This window comes from Rattus norvegicus, chromosome 13 (genome assembly GCF_021556685.1).
Source record: "Rattus norvegicus strain SHRSP/BbbUtx chromosome 13, alternate assembly SHRSP_T2T, whole genome shotgun sequence".
In the NCBI taxonomy this organism is placed as follows: domain Eukaryota; kingdom Metazoa; phylum Chordata; class Mammalia; order Rodentia; family Muridae; genus Rattus; species Rattus norvegicus.
The window spans coordinates 107,092,898-107,120,611 of NC_141546.1; the positions used below are offsets into that span (position 1 = coordinate 107,092,898).

General features: G+C 39.6%; 1 protein-coding gene across 10 annotated transcripts in view; it reads right to left on the bottom strand.

Moving 5' to 3' along the window:
• Positions 1 to 27,714, bottom strand: part of Syt14 (synaptotagmin 14) — a 152,269-nt gene that overhangs the window by 86,137 nt on the left and 38,418 nt on the right. For 3 of the 10 annotated variants that reach the window (XM_087581646.1, XM_087581645.1, XM_087581648.1), the window contains exons 3-5: positions 14,787 to 14,951; positions 11,622 to 13,022; positions 8,407 to 8,622 (exon numbers count right to left, since the gene is read on the bottom strand). The exons of 2 other annotated variants lie outside the window; for them this stretch is intronic. In XM_087581646.1, coding sequence (XP_087437772.1) covers positions 8,407 to 8,622; positions 11,622 to 12,702 — 1,297 coding nt within the window. In that variant the 5' untranslated portion in view covers positions 12,703 to 13,022; positions 14,787 to 14,951. The remainder of the gene's footprint in view (positions 1 to 8,406; positions 8,623 to 11,621; positions 13,023 to 14,786; positions 14,952 to 27,714) is intronic. 5 more of the 10 variants (NM_001430824.1, NM_001430823.1, XM_087581647.1 and 2 more) reach the window with 2 other exon arrangements.

Here is a 27,714-nt window from a genome sequence, read left to right on the forward strand (position 1 = left end):
ACCCACCCACTGGATAAGAGAAGACGTTGGCACATAGTAAAAATGCACACTCCATACCAGAATAGAGCGTCTTCCTCGTAACCCAACACAAAGGGAAAGAGCTGAGTAGGCACATCTCCAAGAAGGTGTGTGAGTGGCCAATGGCATAGGAAAGATGCAAACTCCACTCATCTTCAAGAAAATTCAGATCAAACCTCCCATGACATACCACCACATCAGGACAGCTATTACCACACAGGCAAAAATGAAGAATATTGGTGAGGTTGTAGAGAAACCCAAACCTTTTGCAGATTGTTGGAGGGAATGTGAAATGGTTAAACCACCATAGAAAACAGCATAGTAGTTCCTCAGAATATAAAAAAACAAACCAACCAAGAATTACTACATTATCCACCAATTTCCTTTTTGGTTACACTAAAAAACAATGAAAGGCAATAGATATTTATATTCTTATATTGATAGCAGTGTTGGCCATAACCACTAAATATAAAAGCAACCTTAGTATCTACCCACAGATGAATGGATAAGCAAAATGTGGCACATCCAATAGAATGTTACTGAGCCAGAAGAATAATGCAAGAAAAATACTAGTCACAAAAGGATGAAACTGTGTATCTCCATCTGTGTGCGACACCTGGGGCAGACAAGTAAGGGAAGGGGCAATGGGGGCAGCAGGTCAAATGTTACAGGGAAGAGGTCTGGGGAAGAATGCTGATGAGAACAGTGTGAACTTAACCACTGAACTGACTGAACCTCCCCGCCACCCCCCAAACACTTAGGAAAGTAAAAGCTATGCTGTTGCGATGGTTTGCCTAGGCTTGGCCCAGGGAGTGGCACTATTAGAAGGTGTGGCCTTGTTGGAGGAAGTGTGTCACTGTGGGGGGTGGGCTTGGAGACCCTCCTCCTAGCTGCCTGAGGATGCTCAGTCTGTTCCTGGCTTCCTTTGGAAGAAGATGTAGAACTCAGCTCCTCCTGCACCATGCCTGCCTGGATGCTGCCATGCTCCTGCCTTGATGATAATGGACTGAACCTCTGAACCTGTAAGCCAGCCCCAGTTAAATGTTGTCCTTTATAAAACTTACACTGGTCATGGTGTCTGTTCACAGTAATAAAACTCTAACTAAGACAGCTATGTATTTCTTATTACAATACCCAAAGTGGAGGGGGGAGAAATGAAGTTTTGATATATGTTACAACATGGATGAATCAGGAAGACACCATCCTGTGTAAAAAAAAAAACACCGGAAGTACCTACAGCGCTCAGACCCAAATACACGGAGATTGTAACATGGGTTAAGGGGAGGACGGGGAGCTGTTTTAATGGTGCAGTTTCACTTTCTGATGGGAACAGGCTCTGGAGAGGCAGAGATGATGCCGTGTAACAGTGTGAACAGTCTTTAACGTGCTGCACTTCACACGTGAAAACCAAAAGGCTGGAGAGAGCTTGCTGGTTAACAGCACATGCTTCTCTGCAAGAGGACCTGAGTTCGATTCCCAGCATCCATGTGAGAACTCAGTCATCTGAAACTCCAGTTTCACGAATCTGATGCTTCCTTCTAAGCTTCCCAGGACACTGCACACGTGTGGTGCACACAAGTGGGCAGACACTCATAATACATATGAAACAAAAATAAATATTTTCCAAAATGGTTAACATGGTAAGTTTTAGATTATATAAATGTTACAATAAGAAAAATAAAAAAGGTTTACTAAGAGTTCTATACTGTTGGAGAGAATCAATCTTGTTACATAAAAAGATTTCCAAAACAGAAAAAATGCAGTTAAAAAAAAAAATTGAAGAATTTAGGTTGGTCATTATGTTTTTTCTGTTTTCCAAGACAGGGTTTTTCTGCGTAGCTCTGGCTGTCTTAGAACTTGTTCTGTAGACCAGACTGGCCTCAAACTCAGGAGATCTGCCTGCCTCTGCAACAAGAGGCATGCTGGGGTTAAAAGTGTGTGCCATCATGTCCAGCTGAACTGGTCACATTCTTAATAAAAAAAAAAAGCAAAACCAAAACAAAAAACATTAAATATTTTTCAGAAAATAAATATAAAGTCAAATGTTATTTAATTTATTTTTTTGTTTTTTTGTTTGTTTTTTTTGTATTTAATGTTTTATTGTGGTATTTCCAATTATCGAAAGTTGTACATACAGAGCATTTGAGTGAAATATAAGTTTGGAGACACTGATAACTGTAGATTCTGACAGCACATCGTTTGCTCCAAAATTGTTGAAACTGGCTCCCGTGTGTTCACAGCTCAGTACTGGTCTCACTATTCCACATTGTGTCCCTTTCTTCTAACCTCACAGTGTCCCCCTTAAGCATATGTAATCATAATTTGCCTTGGCTTTCTCTTGGAACAGTGCCTAATATTGTCCCTGCTGCCTTTGTATGTAACAGCTCTGGCTGTCTTGGACATCACATTCTAGGCTAGGCTGATCTCACTGGAACTCACAGACATCCACCTGCCTCTGCCTTCCCAGTGGGATTAAGGCATGCTATGACACCCAGCTTTCCCCTAACTTCTGGGTGTTGAGATTCCGTGTGTGTTCCACCATGCTGACTTTACATGAGGTTTTGGGAACTGAACACAAGGCTTTGTGCACACCAGGAAAATGCTCCTGAAACTGAGCAACATTCTCAGATTTGCAATATTTTTTAAATATCAAGACACACTATAATCCCAGCTTGAAAGAGATGGGGGCCAAAAATTCAAGGCCATCCACAAGTCCACAGTGAGTTGGAGGCTTGCTTTCAATAATATCCTTCCTTAAAGAAAGAAAGAAAAGACACAATAATCATTTTTAAAAAAATGTTTTCTTACGTTTATCACAAAATAATCGATATGACCTTTATAAAAATGATTTCTTCTTCAGATTTTACATGCATTTTTTCTTGAACTGCTTCATCTGTTGCATCACCTTGAAATGGAGTTACAGACGGCACGAGCGGCCTTGTGGGTGCTGGGAATCGGAAGAGCAGCCAGTCCCCTAAACCTAGGCGCTACCTCTCTAGACTCCATCTCTGAAATAGGATGTTCTTTTTGTTTTTTCAGTTACTACTCTACTTTATTGTGTTCAACCAAATCACCATGTTACAAAAATAGCAAGCTGCCATAATAAAAAATAAGGCTCCTCTATCCAGCACCAGATAGCATCATTTTACTTTCAAGCCTAGAAATTGCACACTTGTATATAAACCAACCGAAGATGAGGATTGAGAGTTCATCTTGGTGGATTTTTCCTTTGATGAATATGAAGTGTCCTTCCTTATCTTTTCCGATGACTTTTAATTGAAAATTGATTTTATTTGATATTAGAATGGCTACTCCAGCTTGCTTCTTCTGACCCTTTGCTTGGAAAGTTGTTTTCCAGCCTTTCACTCTGAGGTAGTGTCTGTCTTTGTCTCTGAGGTGTGTTTCCTGTAGGCAGCAGAATGCAGGGTCCTCATTGCATATCCAGTTTGTTAATCTATGTCTTTTTATTGGGGAGTTGAGGCCATTGATGTTGAGAATTATTAAAGAATAGTGATTATTGCTTCCTGTTATATTCATATTTGGATATGAGGTTATGTTTGTGTGCTTTTCTTCTCTTTGTTTTGTTGCCAAGACGATTAGTTTCTTGCTTCTTCTAGGGTATAGCTTGCCTCCTTAGGTTGGGCTTTACCATTTATTATCCTTTGTAGTGCTGGATTTGTAGAAAGATATTGTGTAAATTTGGCTTTGTCATGGAATATCTTGGTTTCTCCATCTATGTTAATTGAGAGTTTTGCAGGATACAGTAACCTGGGCTGGCATTTGTGTTCTCTTAGGGTCTGTATGACATCTGTCCAGGATCTTCTGGCCTTCATAGTTTCTGGCGAGAAGTCTGGTGTGATTCTGATAGGTCTGCCTTTATATATTACTTGACCTTTTTCCCTTACTGCTTTTAATATTCTTTCTTTATTTTGTGCGTTTGGTGTTTTGACTATTATGTGACGGGAGGTGTTTCTTTCCTGGTCCAATCTATTTGGAGTTCTGTAGGCTTCTTGTATGCCTATGGGTATCTCTTTTTTTAGGTTAGGGAAGTTTTCTTCTATGATTTTGTTGAAGATATTTACTGGTCCTTTGAGCTGGGAGTCTTCACTCTCTTCTATACCTATTATCCTTAGGTTTGATCTTCTCATTGAGTCCTGGATTTCCTGTATGTTTTGGACCAGTAGCTTTTTCTGCTTTACATTATCTTTGACAGTTGAGTCAATGATTTCTATGGAATCTTCTGCTCCTGAGATTCTCTCTTCCATCTCTTGTATTCTGTTGGTGAAGCTTGTATCTACAGCTCCTTGTCTTTTCTTTTGATTTTCTATGTCCAGGGTTGTTTCCATGTGTTCTTTCTTGATTGCTTCTATTTCCATTTTTAATTCCTTCAACTGTTTGATTGTGTTTTCCTGGAATTCTTTCAGGGATTTTTGTGTCTCCTCTCTATGGGCTTCTACTTGTTTATTTATGTTTTCCTGGAATTCTTTCAGGCATTTTTGTGATTCCTCTCTGTAGGCTTCTACTTGTTCTCTAAGGGAGTTCTTCACGTCTTTCTTGAAGTCCTCCAGCATCATGATCAAATATGATTTTGAAACTAGATCTTGCTTTTCTGGTGTGTTTGGATATTCCATGTTTGTTTTGGTGGGAGAATTGGGCTCCGATGATGCCATGTAGTCTTGGTTTCTGTTGCTTGGGTTCCTGCGCTTGCCTCTCGCCATCAGATTATCTCTAGTGTTACTTTGTTCTGCTATTTCTGACAGTGGCTAGACTGTCCTATAAGCCTGTGTGTCAGGAGTGCTGTAGACCTGTTTTCCTGTTTTCTTTCAGCCAGTTATGGGGACAGAGTGTTCTGCTTTCGGGCCTGTAGTTTTTCCTCTCTACAGGTCTTCAGCTGTTCCTGTGGGCCTGTGTCTTGAGTTCACCAGGCAGGTTTCTTGCAGGGAAAAAGTTGGTCCTACCTGTGGTTCCAAGGCTCAAGTTTGCTCGTGGGGTACTGCCTAAGTCCTCTCCGCAGCGGCAGCAACCGGGAAGATCTGCGCCGCTCTTTCCGGGAGTCTCCGTGCACCAGGGTTCCAGATGGCGTTTGGTGTTTTTCTCTGGCGTCTGGACGTGCGCAGAGTGCAGTCTCTTCTGGCCTCCCAGGCGCGCCCGCCTCTCTGAAGGTTCAGCTCTCCCTCCCACGGGATTTGGGTGCAGAGAACTGTTTATCCAGTCTGTTTCCTTCAGGTTCCGGCGGTGTCTCAGGCGCAGGGGTCCTGCCGCTCCTGGGCCCTCCCCTACGGGAACCCAGAGGCCTTATACAGTTGCCTCTTGGGCCAGGGATGTGGGCAGGGGTGGGCAGTGTTGGTGGTCTCCTCCGCTCTGCAGCCTCAGGAGTGCCCACCTGACCAGGCGGTTGGGTCTCTCTCCCTCGGTGTCTGGGAGCTATTTTTAATCATTTACTTTGTGAGGACATTTCTGGGTATTAACAGGGTATTAAGCTACATTCTTAGCCCTCTAAACATATTTTACTTTAAACTCTTCTAGAAAACACAGGTATATATCTATTTTACTTGTCTTCACAAACATTATAGAAATTAATAAAACAATATGAAACTGTTCAAATACATGCAGAAAATGAGTTTTATTTCTTTTACACTTTAAATTATTTCAAACATGAGCCTTATAAAATTAATATGTTTTTATTTATTTATTGTGTGTGGTGGTAGGGTGCATGTGCCACAGTATGCCTGTGATAGTCAGAGAACAAGAAGCAAGAGTCAGTTTTCTCTACTATGAGGGTCCTGGCATTAAACTAAGGGCAGCAGGCACCTTTAACCACTGAACAAACCGACCAACCTCCAAAATAAACTTTTAAGAGGAACAAAACACTATGCTTTAGTGGTCATGCACTCACTGATAAGTGGATATTAGCCCAAAAGCTCAGAAGACCCAAGACACAATTCACAGACCACATGAAGCTCAAGAAGAAGGAAGACCAAAGTGTGGATGCTTCAGTCCTTCTTAGAAGGGGGAATAAAAATACTCACAGAAGGAAATATGGAGACAATGTGTGGAGCAGAAACTGAAGGAAAGGCCTTCCAGAGACTGCCCCACCTGGGGATCCATCCCATCTACAGACACTGAACCCAGACACTACAGTGGATGCCAAGAAGTACGTGCTGACAGGAGCCTGATATAGCTGTCTCCTGAGAGGCTCTGCCAGAGCCTGACAAATACAGGGGTGGATGCTTACATCTAACCATTGGACTGAGCATGGGGTCCCCAGTAGAGGAGTTAGAGAAAGGACCGAAGGAGCTGAAGGGGTTTGTAACCCCATAAGAAGAACAACAATATCAAACAACCAGACTCCCAGAGCTCCAAGGGACTAAACCACTATCCTAAGAGAACACATGGATGGATCTATGGTTCCATTTGCATATGTAGCAGAGGATGGCCTTGTCAGGCATCAATGGGAAGAGAGGCTCTGTTTCCTGGGAAGGCTAGAAAACCCAGTGTATGGGAATGTCAGGGCAGGGAGGTAGGAGGGACTGGGTGAGTGGGGGGTGGGGAGCAGCCTTATAGCAGGGGGAGGGGGGATGAGATAGAAGGTTTCTGGAGGGTAAACCAGGAAAGGAAACTACTTAGTAACAAAATACTTGAAATTACCGAATCCCTTGAAAATCCCTTGCTCCTCACCAGGAGACTTATGGGCAGTCTGAAAGCAAAGGATCACAAAGGCCAATCAAGTATAAGACAAGTAAAGAAGGAATATAGAAAGATCCTAAGATTCTGAAGAATGGAAGCATCCTAGGTCACAGACTCGGCTCAGGCTTGCTTAAGGCTCACACCATACGTTACCATTACTATTTTCATTACTGCTCCTTTTGGCAATGCAGACTGGCCATGTACCTGTCTATCGATTTAGAGGCACAACTTGACCAGGTTAATAACATCCACATTTCAGAAACAATGAAACATTATGCTTCTCAGGTTTTCATGGCTGACAGATGACAAGATATGGCAAGAATGTTAGCCAGAATCAGACTCACAACCAATTGTCTGCTGCTCTACTGTTCATGTGCCAAAGGTGCAGATGACTTACAGGCTGGCTTTATTGATTTACATTACTTAGTTACCTCTGTAGGCATACATCTGGTCTGTACTACTGCAAAGACACTGTTTTCCAGTGGAGTCCATGTCTAATATTTCTTTCATTTCTTCCTTATATCTATAATGAACCTTCTATCTGGTAAAAATTCAGTGTTTGGTTCATTCATTGTTACGCCTGTATACTAACAAATAAAAAATGGATAGACACACCTTTAATTAGCACGAAGCCAAATACAAACACAGATCATTTTGTTCCTTTGATTTCTGACAAATTGGGGTAATATTTAAATCATCAATAGATGAGTCCCTAAAAGATGAAAATTAACTACAAAATCAAAGCTAACTGGGTGTTTACTGTAATGGAACTGATGTCTGTAAGACTGTTCTCTTCTCCCTTGGTCGTGCCAATGCTCGATGCCCCAGTGTAGGGGAATGTCAGGGCGGGGAGGCAGAAAGGGGTGGGTGGGTGGTAGGCGGAGCACCCTCATAGAAGCAGGGGGAGGGGGATGGGATAGGGGATTTATGGGAAACTGGGAAAGGGGATAACATTTGAAAAGTAAATATAAAAATATCCAATAAAAAAAGATTGTTCTCTTCTGGTTATAAAGACAGTATGAAACTATGAGAAGCCATTGTATCAGACAAATAATGTATTTACATGTGAAAATAAATAAGCTCTAATTAATGGCAAAAACCTTTTGTCTTTATGTTATGGAAATATGTAAAATCATAGACTTGTATCTTCTGCAAAGATTTTTGTTCTGAAGTCCATGTCAGCAAATAATGTGAAACTACTTAGTAACAAAATACTTGAAATTACCGAATCCCTTGAAAATCCCTCAAATTGCCTTTAAAACACAGTGTAATAGTGCCTGCCCTCAGAAGTACACTACACGGAAGAGAGCACTATGCCATGGCCTGTGTAGCAAGGCACCTGTCTGATGGTGGAGACTGTACTGAGTCACGCTCAGGCCTGCTGACTGCTGTGACAGGTACGTTAGCATCGGCCTGCACCTGAGGAACAGCAATCAAACCCTCTTCTCATTCAACGTCAGCACTGTGCACTGTGCGTGAGAATTTCAGGACCACACTGAGCCCATTATTAGCCTTTCATTTGGGGTATTTTGGAGCTGATTTTCATCATGAGCTCAAGATCTTTATTTGGATTGCACTCAGAAACAGAACTCTGCCCTGTCCCTCTCAGTGTGCTACCACAGATACTTAGAATTTTAGACATAAATCATGTAACATAATAGTGTTTCATTGAAAACCCAGTGTTCTCATCAGTGTCCTTACCGTCTTCTATGGATGCTTCAGTGCTGTAGCCATCATACTCTGCAGACAAGGGGCTGTACTTCTGCCTTGTTTCCCAGGTATAGCTCTTTTGTCTGGAATCGACCAATGGCCACCTGGAATTGTGTGTTCTGGATAAGGCCTCATGATATTTACCCAGCGCTTCATCTTCACTTTCAGAGGATGAACCAGGCTCATCTCTGTCCATGTAGGAATTATCTATTTGTATAACAGTAAGAGGAAATTATAATTTTAACATACTTACATGTGGCAAACTTGTTAAAATATGCTATCATGTATATGCATATAAACACACAAATACAAGCACAAATGAAAATGTATGTGTGTATACACATACACACAGGGTGAAGCTAATTAGAAACAATTCTAAAATTGCTGAAATTCTTGACAATCCCTTAAACTGAATTTAAAGTATACAGTAACAGTATATATATATATATATATGCATATATATATATATATATATATGTATGTATGTATAAAAACATCCCAAAATTTCAGCTTTAGAAAATATATTTTTCATGTAAGTAGATCAATGGTTAGATTTTTATGTATTAATAGGAAATATCACATTGTACATTCTACTTATACAAATAATCTTAGTCACGGGGATTTGCAACCTTTTTAGGTACAAATGAAATCATACTTGTCACATTGTACAAGTTTGTAAAGTATTTGTTAAATATAAATGAAATTATAAATGCTATCATTACTTATGGACTGGAGTAAAACAATTAATGTTATAAGACAAATTTCTGGTTTTCATTTGGCCCACATTTTCAGAACTAGCAATGTTTTGTACTAACAGGGAGACAGAGAAAAGGGAAGACACAGACACTCTGGGATTGTAACTTGTACAAGTTTTCTACAACAAACACCAACACATCAACACCAAAACATCAAAAACAAATCCAACATCGAACTGTGTGGTCTTTGAAAGTTCCATTTCTAGGAACTTGCCAAGTCCATTTCTAATTAACTGAATATAAGCATTCATTTTTAAGTATGTTGCTAGCAAAAGAAAACAAGATGTATAACCAACATGCCTATCACTGTGCCTTGGTTAGGCAAGTGATGGCACACCCATTCAATAGACACACTAGGGCTGTGTAGCCTTTAAGATGAGTAGGTGAGCTCATGACTCACAAGGAAGGAGAAAAGCTGCAAGTATATTTCTATTTGATAGATATATATATTTCAACATGGACTCTATACACATATATGTGTGTGTGTATATATATATATATGCATATATATATATATATAGAGAGAGAGAGAGGGAGAGAGAATACACATCAAATTTCTAACATTACCATTGAGAAGTTAAATTACTAGAAACAAATTTCTTAATTATAATGTACATTTTAAGCGGTATAAAGTTTATATTCGCTAAGAAGCAGTAGAGCAGTTAAGAGTTCATTACTTGTGTCTGAACAGATACCATTCAACCTGCCAGTCACAGTCGCAGTGTATAGAGCCATATGTAGCTGGTGGTTAATCTAGAGCAATGCAGATACATCAAGAATCTGACCAGACAATGCTATGATAACAGACCACATCCTTCTGACACCCAGCTCAGAATGTGAGTGTCTTGTGAAGTACCAGAGTGAGGCCTAAAGGCAGCAGGTACATTGTGAGCTCCTCACGGAGGTCACACTCTATGCAATCCCTCTGTAGCCAAACTTCCTCTATTCCAGAATGCCTTACACACAAAAATCAGAGAAACTCTCCTTTCTTAATTCTGAGTGTCTCATGTGAAACCTAATGCACTGATAATAGGAATCCAACAATACAACTGCATGAAATGTTAACCTAGGGGCCAAACACTTGCAATTTCTTCACAGGACTAAGTAAGGTCAGCTCTTCTTTGGGATACTTGAGAGCTTTAAAGAGGGGGCAAAACAAACAGAAAATCATTGAGTGCTACTGTAACTGCGTTTATTCCTGGTAGCCATCCTATTGTCATTTTCTAAATAATCTGTTACTTTATTTCTTCATAAGTAATAAGGCTGCCACAACTAAACAAGGCCACTGAAGCCCAACGAATCACAGCTGCTGTGAGAATGGACTCTACAATGAACACAACTTCACAAACTGTATTTTAATTAACCCATCAGTCTGGGATCAGCTTCTCCTGTGCCATTAAAAACTCACTGTTCAATACATAGCAGACTTCTCCCTCTTACAGAGGGGTGATATAGCAGAACTGAAGTCTTCCATCATTTTCATGGTTACTCAGGTTTTGATATCTTATGAAAATCTACATTTATATAAAAACTACCGGTGTATGTTTTATAAGCAAAAGCCAGTATTTGGAGGTTTCTGATCAGATCAGCAATAAGGAAGTGAGAAGGAAATGCTGGAAGCAATTATCAGCAGTACACACTGCAATGATGTTTTGAAAACTCACAAATATTGTACTAAACACTGTAAATACTTAGAATATTAAGACTATGGAAAGAATAAATAATATATTATTCACACAAAGCCATTATGAACTACAGCATTCTCAGGAGCATTTAAATTATAGCCAAAGGAATAAAGACATAGCCAGAAACACGTTGTTTAACAATGTAGGAGTTATTGGTTTCAAGAAAAATATATAATATTTTACATAGGTTCTCATTGAGGTAGATTTGAAGAACAATGTTATATAACCAACTCAGGACTTAGTTTTAAAAGAAAGGCAAGCTCCGAAAAAAAAGAACCAAAAAAAAAAAAAAGAAAGGCAAAAATTGAAATATGTATTATAGACAATTCACTCAAATTAAAGTATGCATGGAGTTTCTGCCATTAAATTAAATTGAAATTAAATTAAGAAAGAAGGGTGTAATTTCAGTAAGTGGAGACTTAAAGCCAGCCTGTGTTATATAGTGAGTTTCAGGCTAACTGGAACCACACAGTGAAACTCTACTCACAAGAACACAAAAAAGAAAAGGAGACATCAGGATTCCTGGAAACTGCTCAGATATTGTAGGTATCATAGGAAATATCTTAGTATAAAATAACACAAATTATCTAAAAATGACTGAAAAAATCTAAATGCCTCTAAAAATATCTCCTTGTAAGAAGAGCCAAGAAAAATTTAAATTAGATATGTAGACATGGAAAGAAAAGTTGAGAAATTTAGATGTTTGTCTAGTTTTAAAATATTAAGAGAAAATTTAATCACTCAAGCCAACATTAGGAGGCCTCACCTTTTTCTGGTAATATCTTAGAGTATTTGCCAACTTTACTCTTTGCTGTTCCTCTTTTAGCAGAACTAGCTTCGTTTTTCTTTGCTTTCATGTCTCCTTTCACTTTGTCACATTTTGTTGGGTTTGTTTTTTCCTTGATTCTCCTGGGAAACACGTTTTTACAATGCGTTGACGGAGCTGAATGTGTGTCTTCCTTCGCGTTGGATCTCTGTGCCCTGTACCTACTGTTTCTTGTGGAATCGTCTGGAGAATGATCATTTCCTGAACGCTCATTCCCTTTGAATCCATTGTGTTTGTTACGGCTCTTTGCCTTTTCTAAATGCTCAGAATGCTCTAAATCACTAAGACGTTTACTTTTAGTGACGGTTCCCGATTTCTCTTGCTCTCTTCCCACAGGTACATGCTGCAGTCTGGCTTTAGAGCTGTCTGTGACCATGCACTTCTGCACAGAGAGAAAGTTCTGTCCACTGCTGCTCAGGCTCCCTTTCACATCTTGATAACTTACCTTGTTTAAACCATTTGTATCGCTCCCAGAGTTTCCTACTCCAGATACCTCACATTTGTCTGTCTGTTCCAGTTCGTGGCAAGTGGGTGCAGGCCTCATTTTCTGCTTGACAGCTGATATCCCATCACTCATGAGGCCTTTCACAGCAGCACCGCCAGCCTCACCAGTTTCTTGGTATTCTGAGGTTGCCCACTGCCCTTCATGAATATGCAAGCCCTGTTTGTATATTTCCTGTTCTTGTCTTTGTGGAGTTGAAGTGTTGCAGCCGGTTGTTTGCTTTGCCTTCTGATCTAAATCAGACTGTGCTTTCTGATGAGCAGTATTTTTGGAGGTGGAGGTGTCCTGCAATGCTGTGCTTTGGGCTTTAGAAGACCCTGTAGCCTCCTCTGCTGTACAGCTTCCCTCCTCTGGGCAAAAGCCGTGCATCATATTTGCTACCTGCCCGGCGACTGAGTCGGTTATGGCATAGCTGACTTCCCCAACTGCAGTGCTCAAATCTTCTACAGCACTGCTGATTGTGTCCACCAGGGAGGACACTGAAGGAAGATTCTGCTGAAAACTTTTGAAAAATGCCATTTTCCAGTTCCTTGTGCCTAAAAGGTGCAATAATGGTATTTCCTCTTCTCAAAATATCAACTACTTTGGTATGTGAATTTAACATTTACTTAACTGTTGATATCATTAGCCCGGTAGAAGTATTTCACACTGTCTTTTAATCTTTCTGTAAATGCAATGTGCATTGGAAGAAATACGTTGAAGTAAAGACTCCTCCAGAAAAAATAAAACTCAAATCACTTGGTTTAAGTGCAATGACATCTTTTCCCACTCCATAGCTATCAAAACAGCAGCAAGACATTATTTTTTCCCTCAAATACTATTGGATATTTAGTCTATACCTGAAAGAAGAAGTATAGAAAGGATTTTTATTACGTACTTCAGTTTATATGCTAAGAGTCAGTATATGGGAATAAACCTATTAACAGACTAGCAATATTTTGAATTAAGAGCTGTACTTAGGGGAAAATATCTAAACAGTTTTGCAAGGTGGTGAGAATGGGGGAGAGCAGGTGACAGCGCCTGCTGAATGGCATTTCTGGGACACTGCAGTGGACACACAACATTATTTGCTGTGTGGTAGCTTCATAGAGAGAATTTCATTTTTACTTTAATGAGTAAGAGGAAAATTGGATGTTTCTGGGATCTTGAGGCCACACTACTAGCACAGTGGTAGCAAGGGGGATGTTTAACATCACTCTCTCCCTTGCTTACAAACTGAGGTTTCCCCACAGGTGAGACAGACCTAATAGGAAAGCAGACACCAGAACCATTTGATTGCTGTTGTGCCCATCCTAATGGACCTATATGAAATGTTTATGACAATGTCACTCTTCTCTACAAATTTTTCTTTTGGTGTGAAAAACAAGGAAAAGTAAGTTGGTAAAAGTTAATTTTCTTGGTTTACTAACTAATATGATAATTATATCATATATTATAATTATATAATTAGTATGCAATATTGTATTTTATTATATAATATATGGTTAATATGTAAATATATGATTAATATGAAAACTTATATTAACAGATATAACCTACATAAACAAAAGCCCTTTGAAATGTAAAGACATAAAAGAAAATCTAAGGAAACTGAACCAGAGAATTACAGAAAGCTGATAGGGGATTAGGGGAAGGGAGAGAGGGAGAGAGGGAGGAAGAAACTGGAAGGAGGGAGAAATTGAGGGAAGGAGGAATGAAGTGAGGAGGAGGGAGGAGGGGAGGGAGAGGAAGGCAGAGACAGGCAGAGACAGGCAGAGACTGAATTTTGAACAGCTCATTCACATGAATGAGTAACTCACAGCTCTGGTGTAGAACATGAGAAGCAGACAACCAGGGCAGACCACATAAAGCAGCATAGTTTCTAACACAGAAATCAAAACATAATTTGGTAATTACCAGCTCTTTATAAACGAGGGGATGCCACCTTTTAGGTTATCAGAAGAGAAAAGCATTCTCCAGCATCTGTACATAGAAAAGTATGGCTCCTCTGCTCTCAACCTTCAAAACTCCTAAATCAACACCTTGGTTTTACTATTCTCAACCTCTTGTAATAATATTTCAAAGGCATCTCTAAAAATGGGGCAAAGCAGCATTGCAGTCCTCACACTGCCTAGGATCCACTAATGCTAGAGCACAGTCACTGTGTGGGCCTGGGGCACAGCATGGTGTGGAAAAACACCTCCTCCCAGCAACAATCATCCTTTAGCTAAGAATGAAAAGATGGGTAAAACAAAGACTGAGTGCCATCAAAGCTTGAGGAGGACACTGAGAAAGCTCCCCTGAGAACCATGTGCGCAATGGACCAGGCTGTTTTTCTTAATGCATTATCTACTTCTAGCATAAGCTCAAAACCATGCCTTATAAAGGAAAAGGAAAAGCAGTGTTTTTTGCAATAATAGACAACTACATTTATGTAGTAAGTAGCTTAACAATCAGAAGGCAACAGGAGACCTGAGCATAATTACTTAACAGACACTTCAGTCTTACAAGTAGAGACTTAAATGTAAAGGTTATCACGTTCCAGAGTTGGCCTTCTCACAGTACATGTTCAAACAAGGAGATTAAAACCAGTGCAGATAAAGAAGAGGTGGGGTGGTACTTACACATTTTATCTTGTGAATTCGTCCGTGTATTGTATCCTGAACCAAGATCTGGAAACCCTCCAACATTGTCAAAACAGAACTTCTTATTAATATAGAGAAAAAGGAGCAGCATCAAGACAATAAACACCCCAACCGCTGACAAAAATCCAACTGCCTCTGGAGAGACTAGAGAAAAGAAAGTCACAGCTGTCAGGATCTGTTTCCTCTAAGCTGAGAATAAGAAGGAATTTCCAATGTATGCTAGACAGTTTGCTATCTAATGTCAACTACTTTTAAACTGTCATAATTTAAAATAGTTTGTAAGAAACCCCACAACATGTAAAGATGTATTTTCAATATATTCAACAACATTCATTCAAATTTTTTCAAAATGTTTCTAAATAAGTATACTGAAAGAATTTTAAAAGAAAAAAGTCTAAAATATAAGCAGCTAACTTATTCAAATCCATGAAGAGTATTATACAAATTTTGGCACAGAATTAGAAAAAATTTTTGAAAAATATTTTTCATGCATAAAATTGTTAAATTCATGAGAGCATGTACTATTATTATCTCTCAAAGCTTTTCTAGACCTTCTTATTAACCAGTGGTGTCCCTAGCCTAGCATTTAAGTTCCAGATCCTCCTTCCTATACAGTCAGATAGGTCTATCTGCTCTTGAACACACAGGCGTGGGTTTTGCTCCGCCTCTTCCTCTCGTCTGACATGTCCGGCCCATCTCTCATACAATAAAATCTCTGACATCAGCCATACACCAAGCAACTGTTCTATACACAGCTCCTGACTTTTGCACACATATGATGGAGGCAGTTAGAACGGAGCATAACACAGACTAGGACTGGAAAATTACAAGATCATAGCACCGTATGTTCCCACACTGAAGGGTAAATGTGCTTTTCTGAAAGCTACGGCTTCTGTGACTACATTTTGTGAACTAACAGGACTTAGACAAGTTAATATTATTCCAAGATGGAGCAAAGATATGTGTGAATCCTAGAAATAGGACATGCTGTATTCTAGAAGCAATATGAGATTTTAGTATGATGAGCTGTCAGACTATAAAGAATTTAGTCTCAATAGATACACACCACTCAGGGAGACCTGGACTCCCAGCTCCAGCAATCTCCCTGTCCTTTCACATCTCCATTGCCTAGCTCTGTACTAAGGCCATGTTTTTGAATGAGTAGACAGATCTTAAACATCAAATGTCTCCTGCGAGGTATGGCCTACTTCCCCCTTCACTGCTCAAGCAACACCGACCATGTAATCTCCCCCAAGATTCTTTAAGCGGAACTCATTTGTTAAAAACCAGGTCACTACCTAGTGAGTGATTAGTGCTTTTATCTGTTAGCTTTTCATTATTCATGACAGTCAGGCATTCCATAAGTAGAGCAGAGTATGACATTACAGTCTACTCAAACTTGGGTCAGCAGTGTTGGAGCAGATGAAGCACAGGTAACACTGTAAGAGAGGGGCAGTAAGAACGAAGGAGCTGGCAATAAGAACATGGAGTACGTCTCTTGTGACTAACTCAGTCTTCACAAAGATCCAATGGTCACTCCCATCATAAACTGATCTGCAGGACATGAACCACATGCCCATCCAGAACCCAAAGCTTCAAGAAACTGTGCTTTACCTGTGTTGACACTGTCTCTCCTGCCTTCTCAATTCCTCTTCAGCATTTTCCTATCCCTACCCCCAACTTACTCTTATATTACTTTTATCTTCCTCATTCCTTTGTAAATTTATAAATTTAACTTCATGAGAAATTCAACTCCAAACCAGGAAGCATGATAAAAGGCAGTGAGCTCTATCAGAGACAGGAATGGAAAACCCTGGGGTGGACAGAAGAAGCACTCTCTGGGGTTCAAAGAAGAATTTAGAAAGACGCACTTGAGTGTAGGTCAGGAAGGAAGGAAGGAAGGAAGGAAGGAAGGAAGGAAGGAAGGAAGGAAGGAAGGAAGGAAGGAAAGAAGAAAGACTGACTATGACTAGAACAGTGCAGATGGACTAGCATGGCCAAAGATATAACATCCCCAAACCACTGAAGAGTAACAGTAACACTGTTGTAGTTACCTCTCTGTCCTCCATGTACCTAACAGCATCAGGTGGCTGAGAATAAGTACGTGTGTGAATAGATGAATGATGATAGATAGAACATGTGTTCTAGAAAGATCAAGAATATATTATTATGAGACTCAAGAAGAAAAAAGCAAGCTTCAAACTGTCAATCTTTGATATTGTCTAAAGATTTTGAACTTAGGAAACAACAGGGTTACAACAAGCATGTCTTGAAAATTTACACTGGTTAAAATGATGAAAAATGGAGTAAGATAGGCACTGAATAGCTGCAAGATTTTGATGAACTCTCAATGAAGCAGTAGCAGCCGTGTCAAAGAAAAGGGGTGAATTCCAATTTTTGTTCAAAGAACATAAGCAATGACTCAGTCAACAGGATGTAAAAGACAAGAAAAAGCTGAGGATAATACTTTTTTTCTGCTCTTTTTTTTTAATTTTTTTTTAACTTGAGTATTTCTTACTTACATTTCGAGTGTTATTCCCTTTCCTGGTTTACGGGCCAACATCCCCCTAATCCCTCCCCCTCCCCTTCTTTATGGGTGTTCCCCTCCCCATCCTCCCCCCCCCCCCCCATTGCCGCCACTGAGGATAATTCTTATTCCAACTGAATGGTCAGGTAGACAGAAGTACCACTCACCAACCTAAAAATATGAAGGGAAAGGCATTTGTTTTACAGCATGGGGAAGAGAGGCATGTGGAGAAAGAAATTTTAGGGAACAGACTGGCTGTAGTTTTGCTGTGATGTTAGAAATGTCAACAGAATATCTTAGAGGAGAACATGAACATGCTTTTCTTATGAAAGTAAGGTTAGTTATAAAAGACCTGGGGCTTTCCCCATTTGCTCTTCTTATTCAATTTGAAAACCTTCATTCACAAAGTAAAACTAAGCCAAAAACTCAGATGTGAGGCTTTCTTAATGGTTAATCTATTCATTGCAAATTTATTGATAAACACATGCTGTATCTTTGGACAAATTAAAAAAAAAAAAACAAAATCAAACAAACAGGAACAGCACTTTTCTCCACTGGGAAAAGAAAAATGGACCTGCTACAAATACACTGCTCATACAACCTTAATTCTAATCCATCACTTGATAAAATGCCCGTTTTTCAACACACGAAATACATAGCTAAATTTTAAAGTAGTAATATGGTTATAGAAAAGTAAGTGATAGCAAATATTATAAACTTCAGATTTCTATTTTTATCTTTACATCAGGATCAAATATTTATTATTCCAAATAATCAATAGTTCTGAGTATATAAACATTTGCTAAATCTCATCTATGTATAAAATCACAATAGAAGATGCCTGAAATCAGACTACAAACATGAACATTGTACATGATTAATTTAAAAATTATACTTAGACTTCACTATTGATATTTTTCATTCGATATATGATGGGAATTTCCCCCTAAAATCTTACATTATGAATCTGCTTATAGATATTCTGGATATTTCTAAGGATATAGTTAATTAATAAATGCATAGACCTATCCTTTCCAAGGCTTCTAGATCATTCATCAAAGGCAAGTAAAGCTATTAAAAATGCCTCTTGGGGAAATGCAAATCAAAACAACCCTGAGATTTCACCTCACACCAGTGAGAATGGCTAAGATCAAAAACTCAGGTGACAGCAAATGCTGGCGAGGATGTGGAGAAAGAGGAACACTCCTCCATTGTTGGTGGGACTGCAGACTGGTACAACCATTCTGGAAATCAGTCTGGAGGCTCCTCAGAAAATTGGACATTGAACTACCTGAGGACCCAGCTATACCTCTCTTGGGCATATACCCAAAAGATGCCCCAACATATAACAAAGACACATGCTCCACTATGTTCATAGCAGCCTTACTTATAATAGCCAGAAGCTGGAAAGAACCCAGATGCCCTTCAATAGAGGAATGGATACAGAAAATGTGGTACATCTACACAATGGAATATTACTCAGCTATCAAAAACAATGACTTTATGAAATTCATAGGCAAATAGATGGAACTGGAAAATATCATTCTGAGTGAGGTAACCCAATCACAGAAAAACACACATGGTATGCACTCATTTATAATTGGCTATTAGCCCAGATGCTTGAATTACCCTAGATGCACAGAACACATGAAACTCAAGACGGATGGTCAAAATGCGAATGCTTCACTCCTTCTTTAAAAGGGGAACAAGAATACCCTTGGCAGGGAATAGGGAGGCAAAGATTAAAACAGAGGCAGAAAGAATACCCATTCAGAGCCTGCCCCACATGTAGCCCATACATATACAGCCACTCTATTAGACAAGATGGATGAAGCAAAGAAGTGCAGGCCGACAGGAACTGGATGTAGATCTCTCCTGAGAGACACAGCCAGAATACAGCAAATACATAGGTGAATGCCAGCAGCAAACCACTGAACTGAGAACAGGACCCCCGTTGAAGGAATCAGAGAAAGGACTAGAAGAGCTTGAAGGGGCTTGAGACCCCATATGAACAACAGTGCCAACCAACCAGAGCTTCCAGGGACTAAGCCACTACCTAAAGACTATACATGGACTGACCCTGGACTCCAACCTTATAGGTAGCAATGAATAGCCTAGTAAGAGCACCAGTGGAAGGGGAAGCCCTTGGTCCTGCTAAGACTGAACCCCCAGTGAACGTGATTGTTTGGGGGAGGGTGGTAGTGGGGGGAGGGTGGGAAGGGGAACACCCATATAGAAGGGAAGGGGGAGGGGTTAGGGGGATGTTGGCCAGGAAACCGGGAAAGGGAATAACATTTGAAATGTAAATAAGAAATACTCAAGTTAATAAAAAAAAATGCCTCTTAGGGGCTGGAGAGATGGCTCAGCAGTTAAGAGCAGTGGCTATTCTTCCAGAAGCCTTAGGTTTAGTTTACCAGCACCCACGTGGTGGCTCACAATATTCTATAATTCCAGTTCCACAGAGTCCAATACCCTCTTCTGGCCTTCATGAGTACTACATGCATGTGGTTCACAGACATGCATACAAGTAAACTCCATTAGCATAAAGTTAGATTAAATGATCAAAAATATTTTAAATTCCTGCTGCAGGACTGAAGAGATAGTTCAGTCAGTAAGCCTGCTATGCAAGCATGAAGAGCTGAGTTCAATCCCCAACACCCACATAAAAGGCTAGACATGTACTGCATACTTGTAATCCCAGTGCTGGCAGGGTAGAAACAGGGGATCCCTGGAATATTGGCTGTTCTAACTAGGCAAACCAGGGAAGTGCAGGCTTAGTGGCAGATCCTGCTCCAAAGAACAACATGGATGGCTCCTGAAGAATCAGTGACCAACCTCTGGCCATCCACATGTATACACACACACACACACACACACACACACACACACACACACACACACACACAGAGAGAGAGAGAGAGAGAGAGAGAGAGAGAGAGAGAGACAGAGACAGAGACAGAGACAGAGACAGAGACAGACAGAGAGAGACTACTTTTAAATGCCTAGTGTTACCTAAGGAAAACCTTCAAAATCTCTATGAGAGCACACAACCAACAACCCGTACATGTCAGTATTATATATTTGAAGAAATAAATTTACTGATTTTAGTCAAAAAATAAAAGTTCACAAGTACACCATGTTCCCATAATTCAGTTTCAATATTCTAAAGTGCCAAACAATAAGCCCCAGATATGAGTAATGCTAGCAATTATTCAACACTGTTTAGCAGAGACTGTCTCACCAGTGTTGTCTCTTTAGCCCTCAATAAGCACATCTGACAGGTGTCGCTACTGAGACCCCAACAGTCTAAAGATTTTGAGATCTAAATATTGTCATTCAGAGGCAGACCTGGATTTGAGTTTAGTCAGACACTGAGAATCCTGATTCCAAACTGAACCTGTGGGTTGCAACCCCTTTGTGGGTCAAATAGTTCTTTCACCGGGGCTATCTAAGACCATTGGAAAATACAGATATTTACATTATGATTCATAACAGTGACAAAATTACAGTTATGAAGGAGCAACAAAATAATTTCCTGGTTGGAGTCCCCACAGTACGAGGAGCTGTATTAAAGGGCCACACTGTTAGGAAGGTTGAGAATCACTGTTTAACCAGAAGCCTCTTTACTTGATATTTACCAGGCATGAGGTTTGGTCTGCTGCTATGTATTGCAATGCTTCATTCTGTACCCAAAGATCTGGGCCTGTGAGTGAATTCTCTCTCATACAAGCTTTTGTTGTGCAAACCTTGTTCCTTGATTTAAAACTATTGGTTAACTAAAATTGGCTACAGCTGATTACTGGTGAGATTAGAGGTAAGTGGGTTTTGAGTTACCTGGTTCAGGGTGAGAAGAGAGGAAGGTGAAGAGAGAAGAAGCCATAGAATAAGAATCTTAAAATCATGGCCATGAGGGCTGGACAACTGGAGTTAAAGCAGCCCAAATGTAACATAGTGAGTAATAACTCGGGGTTATCATAGGAAAGTAGATTCTAACATCAGAGAGGGTAGATATCTGCCCAGCTTTAGTGCTGATAAAGGCTTATTTATAGATTAAAGGTCATGTGTGTGTGTTTTATCCAAGAATTGAATAATCGAAGGCAGGGTAGAAGCCCTGTTTGAGATTAAATATATTCTACAACAATAAACAAATTTTAAACTAAAGATATTCTATCAGTGAGGAAGCCTGTTCATCATGGTACTTCAACAAAGGCTGTAACTCACTGAGCTATCTGCAAAATAAATATTACAAAGTACAATGATTCTACATGAGATTTGGCTTTGTCTGAGTTTACATTACATATGATAAACTCCTTTAGAAAATTACCATTATATTTAGAAACAACGACTTACAAAACAAATATTTAGAAAAAGCAAACTTTAAATAAATGCCACTTTTGTCAGTTTTTAAGTTGCAGTAATAGTGGTAAGAGTCATGTTAATATCTAGAGATAATTTCATTTAAAAAGTTGAAACTTGACTATGACAGTCAAAACAAAGGCAAGTTGTTTTTACTGAAAAATATTTAATTTCTGTACTATACTGGGCCACCTATGGACATTTTCTGAGTAGTTTCTGAAAAGGAAACTAAACTTGAAATATAAACAACTGAGAGTAAAGAAACGGCTGCTACACAAACGCCTCCCATTCTCACTTGCCACTGCCATCACTCTCTGCCCTAAATAAAACTTTATACGAAAGCAAAATTCTAATGCCACACACATTTTACAATTATTACAAAATACATTATTCAATTAGACAAAGACTAAGTATAGCTTAAGTTCTTGTAAAGCAGAAGAGGTAAGAGCAAAACTTACAGTCTGCATGGCAGGTGAGACTTGTCCACCGCTCATGGAACCTGAGCTCAGCCCTGCACCATCATGTATGCTTTAATAATTCATTTCATAGATGCCATTCTGTCTCCTGACCAAAAAGCCAACCAAATAAAAATCCAATTTCATTTTAAAAATGTGTTCAATATATGTCTAAAACCTTTTACTATATTTTAATCATTTCATCATATATTGGACATAAACAATTATGGGGACACCAAGAAATAATTTAGGGGTAGAAAAGATTAATCCGATGTGCTTAAATTTCCTTCGTAACATCTCAGTTACACAAATTATATGTCCCATGAAACATTTTTATTATTATACAAAGGATGTCAGACTGGAAAGGTGATGTACAACTATGGATTTTATATTTATTCAAAACTGCAAGCACTAGAAAGAACATTATTGATTATATAACCCATTACAAACAACTAAGGACAAGAGAGGCCCAGAGGGAAGGCCAAAAGGGCATTCCTTGTGAACTCTAAAATGTCAGAGAAAACAAAATGCCCTTTGCCAAAAACAGATACCTAGACAGTGGATCAACAGGAGCCACCAGATATATTTCACATGTCAAACTGGCCGAAGACTGAGCTACACATATTCTAAAATTACAGTGAAATAAATTGAAATTTCAATTCCACAAACTACTCAATTTAACCTTGGAAATTTGATAACAACAAAATACTCAAATTAATCTTGGAAAAAAACAGGAACCCAAACATTAATTATAGCTGGATACTAAGATTCAGATTTAATAATATATGGTGTACTGATAAGTTCAGACTAAGACTTCCTACCCTCCTAACAGACTCCCCACAGGAAAGTGCATCTCTCTTATGAACAAACTAGGGCTAACTGCCCCAGTGCTCTTCACTGTTGATAAATTATTTAAGTGGCATCACAGAGTACCTTCCAAGGCCTCACCTCTCAGTTTTCCCACTGCAGCTGTTCAATATTTACAATTATGTCTCCACAGCTGATCTTCTCTAATAGGTGTGATGGTTTGAAGATGCTTGGCCCAGGGAGTGGCAATACTATGAGGTGTGTCCTTGCACAGTAGGTAGGTCACTGGGTGAGCCAGTCTTCTCCTGTTTATAAAACTCTCAGCTCCTCTAATGCCATGCCTGCCTGGATGCTGCCACACTTACCATGATAATGATAATGAATGATTAATATGAATTGATATGAATGAATGATGATAATGGATTGAACCTCAGAACCTGTAAGCCAGCCCCAATTAAATGTCCTTTATAAGAATCACCTTGGTCATAGTGTCTATTCATAGCAATGAAAACCTTAACTAAGACAAGAGGCTCTTAAAAATTTAACACAGGAGTATCTTCTGCTCAGAGCCAATTCCTGGTGTCACCCAGTTTCAGATAGGCTTATTTCACAATTTAGTTCAAAATCACCAAATTATGGCAAACAATAGGCAGTTTCTTTCAATTCTCTTAGAGAAACATCATCATCTGAAAATTGAGTGGTGTGCCAGAGTTCTCCTCCTCAAGTGATCAAAGCGTCTCTGCTCATTCTGAAAGTGTTTTCCATAAGCTGGTGTGCATTGAAGAAATGCAGCTGTCTTAGTTACTTTTATGTTGCTGTGCTAAGCCGCAACCAAGGCAACTTAAAGAAGGAAGAGTTTATTGGGCACTTGAGTTTCAGAAGGTGAGTCCATGACCATTACAGCAGGGAGGATGACAGCAGGCAGACAGGCATGGCACTGGGGCAGTAGCTAAGCGCTTATACCTTACCTACAAATGGGAGGTGGAGGGGGAGAGGGAGCACATGAGATCGCTAACAGGGAATGATGAGGACTCTTGAAGATGTAGAACTCTCAGGTCTGCCATGCTCCTGGATCCTATCATGCTCCCGCCTTGATGATAATGGACTGAACCTCTGAACCTGTAAGTCAGTCCCAATTAAATGTTGTCCTTATAAGAGTTGCCTTGGTCATGGTGTCTGTTCACAACAGTAAAACCTTAACTAAGACAACTATGAAAAATGGGATGGACCTATGGCTCCATGCACTTATGTAGCAGAGGATGGCCTTGTCAGGCATCAGGGAGGAGATGTCCTTGGTCCTGTCAAGGCTTCATACCCCAGTTTATGGGAATGTCAGAACAGGGAGGTGGGAGGAAGTGGGTGGGTGGATGGGGGATCACCCTCATAGAAGGGGGGGATGGGATAGTGGGTTTCTGGAGGGGAAACCTGGTAAGGGGATAACATTTGAAATGTAAATTTAAAAAAAAATTTTTAAAGGTGAATTTACTCTACACTGCAGAAGAAATAGCAAACGTGTTCAGTTTTAGTTTGTACCAGTCAGTAATGTTCTTAGTATGGAATGGCCAGATTAGAAAAGACAAAATATGATCTGCCATCCAAAAGCTTGATGGCAGAAATAATTGACTGAGAGATTAGAAAGAGAAACATGACATAAAAGAGAATGGTAAAGATCCAATTTCAAGCAAATCCTGAACAGTTAAATTATTGTAATGAACAAACTTATAAAGTGCAAATTCAAAAAGAAATTTTGAGTATTTTCAAGACTGGGAAACACATCACAACTACACAAAACCTCTGGACTCAATAGCTCACAATAATTAAAAAGCAAGGGATAGATGTGAATTCAATGAGAAACACATCAAACAGCAGAGGCATGCATGACGTGGAGAGGGAAGATGGACACAGGGACCTAATCAGTCAGATCAGGTGAATCTGCCTGAGGTGACCAACGGGTGGTAGACAAGTAGCATTAATACGACTCAGAATAATTGTTTTACATTCAATAAAGAGTCTGGGGTTTTTGTTGTCTTGTTTCATGGGATTGGGTTTTATGCAGGGTTGTTCTGTTTTAGTTTTTGTTTGTTTGTTTGTTTTTGTTTTTGAGACAAGGTTTCCCTGTGTAACAGTCCTGGTTGTCCTTGTACTCTCTTTGTAGACTAAGATGGCCTCAAACTCAGAGATCCCCTGTTTCTGCCTCCAAGTGCTGGGATTCAAGGCATGTACCACCACACCCAACTGGGGGGTTGTTTTTGTTTTTGTTTTTAACTAAAGAATAACTATTGTTGTATAAAAAAAAGTTTTTATGTTTTATTTAGGGAATGGTCACAGCTGCTACATTGGGAGTGTAGAAGTCAATATGACTTAAGAGAGTTGGTTTTCTCCTTCCACTGTGTGGGTTGTGATCAAATTCAGGAGGTCAGAAGCTAAGGCATGGAGGCACAGCCTCCAAACCTCAGGGCAGAAGCTGAAGATACAAGGCTGACCCAAGGTAAGGAGCAAAGCGGTAGAGGAGGGGTTCCCATAAGGGGTAGAAGATGCTCTGAAGCAAGGATCTAGCCAGAGCTAACTCAGACTAGGGCGTCTAGATAAGGAAAGCCACAACAGATGGAGGTGGCAGTCAGGGATGTGTTAGCACTTGCACTGTGACTGTTACTGCAGATAACAGCAGACTCTCAAATGAAGACTAGGGCTAGATCCTGCAGCCATCACCACTAGTCTAAAGAGAGAACTGACATGCTAAACCTCAGTTCATCAAGCTTGGGGGTAAGCACCTGCTGAGCTATCTTGCTGGCCTAGTTATCAATTCTTTTTATCATTATGACAAAAAGAAGAATTCATCAATGCTCAAAAAGAAAATGAGTATTTCAAGCAATTGAAATATTGAATATCTGATTTTTGCATTGCTTTGGTTTTCTTTTCAAGCTTGCTGGTTACCAGCCTAACCTATTTGTTGAGCCAATGAGACACTCTGTTTTAGAATCAAAGCAAAGGGCTCCTGAGGAATTACATCCAGTTTTATTTACATCTGGCCTCCACTGCATGAGCACACAGCTGTATCTGCACATACACATAGAACTATAGGTATAACTTATTTATTACTACTTATAGGGGTTAGGATGGAGAATAAAAACTTAAAAATACAGCAGATGTGGAAAACCTGACTCATTTATTAAAACTGTTTTATAAGCTGAATTTATATCAAATATGCTTCCAAGTAAGCTAGCTACATAAACATGGTTTTAAGTGTGACAAGACACTTGTATTGCTAAATATGGAAAAAATCATTATAAATTAAATAAAACATAAGCAAATCTTAGTGTTTAATGAAAACTGCACTTCAGACATTTAGAACAGCAGATTTTGCAAAGCAATATGCAGAACGTTGAACACTCTTCACCTTAGCCATTAGATGGCACCATGCATCTTCTAGTCAACAGGATTCTACTAATATCCCCACATGCCTAGAATGGAGTAAAAGTTATAGTATGTTTTATCTTTAAATAAACATAATATATATCTTTTATCATTGTGAATTTGTTTCAAAGTCAATACAAGCAACTATGTTTCTATTTTTATTCTATTTTTAGAATGCTAAAACTTACTCAGATTAAAGGTAATGTCACTCATCCAGCATGGCTCTCCTAAGGTAAACCTAGGGCAAAGCTTCCTCTGTGAACACATTTGTTACTAATAAACCTACAACAACTTCTAATTTTTAATTCTCTGATTTCTCTGTCTTTTCTCCTTAGCTAAATTTCATTCAGTTCTCTTCTCTAATGTAGGACTCTCATTTTCTGGATATTTTCCAATCTCTTTTCTAAAATTTCTGCCCCAGATGACCTCATCCTGGTCATCACTTTCTCTCTGTCCAATTAAGAGGCTCAAAGATCCCAATAATGCTATAACATCAGAGGAAATACATGAAACAGTAAACAGTACCACCCAGGACACTGAACAGAGGCAATGCGGGCAGTGATCACTTAACTGAGGTAACAGTCTACTGTAATTCCGAAAGTTTCCCGTCTGGAGAGAGGACAGTACTGTTGTGCACAGAGGGAAGTGACACACTGACTTTTCTGAGCTGAGGAGATAAGAGAGTATGACACTTGAAGGAGGCTGAAACACACATATCTGAGACTGACCAGCACAGAGCTCTGCACATCCGGGTGTGGTGACAGTAAGCCCAGCTCTTAGGAGGCTGAGGCAGGACAATCACACTACTAGTCTAGCCAGCCTAGACTACATAATAAGGCCTTGTCTCAAACATAGGCTGAGGCTATAGCTCAGCTGGTAATGTGTTTGTACTGAGTTCCATCCCATATAAATTGGACATGGTGGCTCATGCCTGTAATCCCAGAAGTAAGGAGATGAGGCAAGAGGACCAGAGTTCAGGATCATCCATAGTGAGTTCAAGACCAGCCTGAGATGTAAGAAGCCCTGTCTCAAAGAAAGCAAACCAAACCAACAACAAGTTGCAAGGGGATGGAGATTCAGCTCAGTAGCTAAAGGCAAGGACCTGCACTCATTCCCAGCAGCCATGCTAACTGGGCAGCTTACACTGCCTGTAACTCCACTGGATCCAACACCATCTTCTAGACCTCATGTATATACACACACTTTATATATTCACACAGACAAATGGACATGAATAGAAAACTATATAGATGAGTGCACTGAATCACAGGTGATCTATAGTTCAGTGCCTCTTAGTATGTACCATATAAAGAAACAGAAACTGCAAAAGACTACTTAAGCAAAGACT